Here is a 2,114-nt window from a genome sequence, read left to right as displayed (position 1 = left end):
CAAGAAAAAAATCTGGAAACTAAACTTCATTTTCACCCTTGACTATTGTATGACACACACACACATCTACGAAAACTAAACACATTTTTGCTATAAATTCAGTTAATTTTAGTTAGTTTTGTGAACACTCATTACAGTTTTAGTTAGTTTTCCTTTTTTGTTTTTGTTTTTATTTTTATTTCCGTTAACGAAAATGTTTTTTCACTTCTAGTTTTCGTTATTTCGTTAGTTTTCGTTAGTTTTCGTTAACAATAATAACCTTGCTTCAGAGCCTGACCGATACTACAAATATGTATCGATACATATGTGTAGTTATTTATTTCCTCATGTGCACTCTGCCTGACTTTGCACAGACCAGCTGGTTGTTGTGGTAGTGTTGTCTGACAAATAACATGGTCTGCTCTGTGGTAGATGTTTGTGCTGTGGTTTTGGTCAGTGAAATTGGTGTACTAGTCTATTAGCAGCTGTACGTCTCTGTATGTTATGTAGTTTGTGGATCCTGCACATATTCATTACCTTATTAGTCAGAACTCCACAATCTCACCCAGATATGGTCACTTCTTGATATATACATTATTTTCAAAATGAATATGATCCACCTTGCCTCTTCAGTAATTTTCTCCACAGGAAGGATTTTATCAATTCAAAATCAAGTTGCTCTCATGGATCTTTTATAGAGGAACGCATTTGTGCTTTAAAGACCTTTTCCACAGTGACAAAGCGTAGGCTCACCACTAGATGGCAATGTTTAGCCATAGGATCACAACTTCTTTTTGCCCTCATAACTTCACACCACACACAGCATTCATGAGCACATCAGGCTAATCTCTATAGTAACTGCATAGACATCAGACATTTGCAGTGAACGGGCACAATCAAAGCAGCACCTGTACAAAGACTGTGCTGCCTCCCAGGCTTCGGATAAACCAGGCTCAAATGCTCAGTTTCCCCCGTGCCTCCGTCCGCCAATTATACAATACAGAGCAGGTGTTTCTTTTATTCTGTCCGCTCCTTGTAGATCACAACTGCAGGTTGTCTACACCTTTTCTTTTTAATCTTGTGGCTTGTTTAATCATTATGATTAAAATATATATCTGTTTATGTGTTTGTTTATTACCTTCTTGAGCTATATGGGGCATCCACAAAGGATGAGATTGTCGTAACCAGACTCTGTGAAATGTCAGTAACTTGCTGCAATCTGAAATAAAGTGAACTGATGCCGATTTAAACTCTTTCCAACTTTGGAACCTGGCTGAGGTCCAGGTGTGTAAATGAAATACATTTTGCAACTCATCTAAATTTTTGCCATGTGTTTTACAGATACACTGGACACTACTTCATCACCACACTGCTGTATTCCTTCTTCTTGGGCTGTTTCGGGGTTGATCGTTTCTGCCTGGGCCACACAGGGACTGCGGTTGGGAAGCTGCTCACTCTGGGAGGCCTGGGAATCTGGTGGTTTGTAGACCTAATTCTGCTTATCACCGGTGGACTGATGCCCAGCGATTATAGTAACTGGTGCACATACTACTGAGAGCGACAGCAAACCGCAACTAAGGACTCCGGCCACTTTGCTGTCTGATATTTATCAGCCTAATAAGGAGGACTCCCAGGACGTGGCCTCTGCCTGAGTTGGCTTACTAGAAGTGGAATCGGGGACCTCCTGAGGGCTCCTATGGGGTTCCCAGGCGCTCCAGTGAAAAAGGAGGAATAATTTGCTATCATTAAAATAAATTCAGTTCTTGGAGAATGCATAAAACTCAAGGCTTTTACAACAGCTACAGTGATGGTGGTTTTTCCAGTTTCCTGATTTCTCAAAAAAGGTCACTTTCATGCTTGTAGTTCAGTTCATTTTGTCCGATATGAGTGGAACAATATGATTCATTGTTGCCGTTTAGTTCTGGTCTGCTGGAATGGGCTTCTGGTTTTTTTTATTTTGTTGAATGTCATCCTGCATCCTGAATGTCAGTACCCACAATGGAGAGAAAGATGAGTATATTTCCAGTGTAGCTGGTTTGTTACACCCACTTTCTAATCAAGCATACAGATTCACATGGATTAGGACACAAGCACAACATGTTATATCAAAGGGTTTAGACTTGCAGCTTTCTTTA

At 40.2% G+C, this 2,114-nt stretch overlaps 1 protein-coding gene across 1 annotated transcript in view; it reads left to right on the top strand.

Moving 5' to 3' along the window:
* tm2d2 (TM2 domain containing 2) overlaps positions 1 to 1,777 on the top strand; it is a 12,324-nt gene extending 10,547 nt beyond the window's left edge. Inside the window, exon 4 of the mRNA XM_005745794.1 lies at positions 1,321 to 1,777. Coding sequence (XP_005745851.1) covers positions 1,321 to 1,534 — 214 coding nt within the window. The 3' untranslated portion in view covers positions 1,535 to 1,777. The remainder of the gene's footprint in view (positions 1 to 1,320) is intronic.
* Positions 1,778 to 2,114: the final 337 nt, after the last annotated feature.

The sequence above is a fragment of the Pundamilia nyererei genome, unplaced genomic scaffold (assembly GCF_000239375.1).
Source record: "Pundamilia nyererei isolate P.nyererei 1_Seehausen unplaced genomic scaffold, PunNye1.0 scaffold00167, whole genome shotgun sequence".
NCBI classification, from domain to species: domain Eukaryota; kingdom Metazoa; phylum Chordata; class Actinopteri; order Cichliformes; family Cichlidae; genus Pundamilia; species Pundamilia nyererei.
This window is presented reverse-complemented; position numbering and strand designations above follow the sequence as displayed.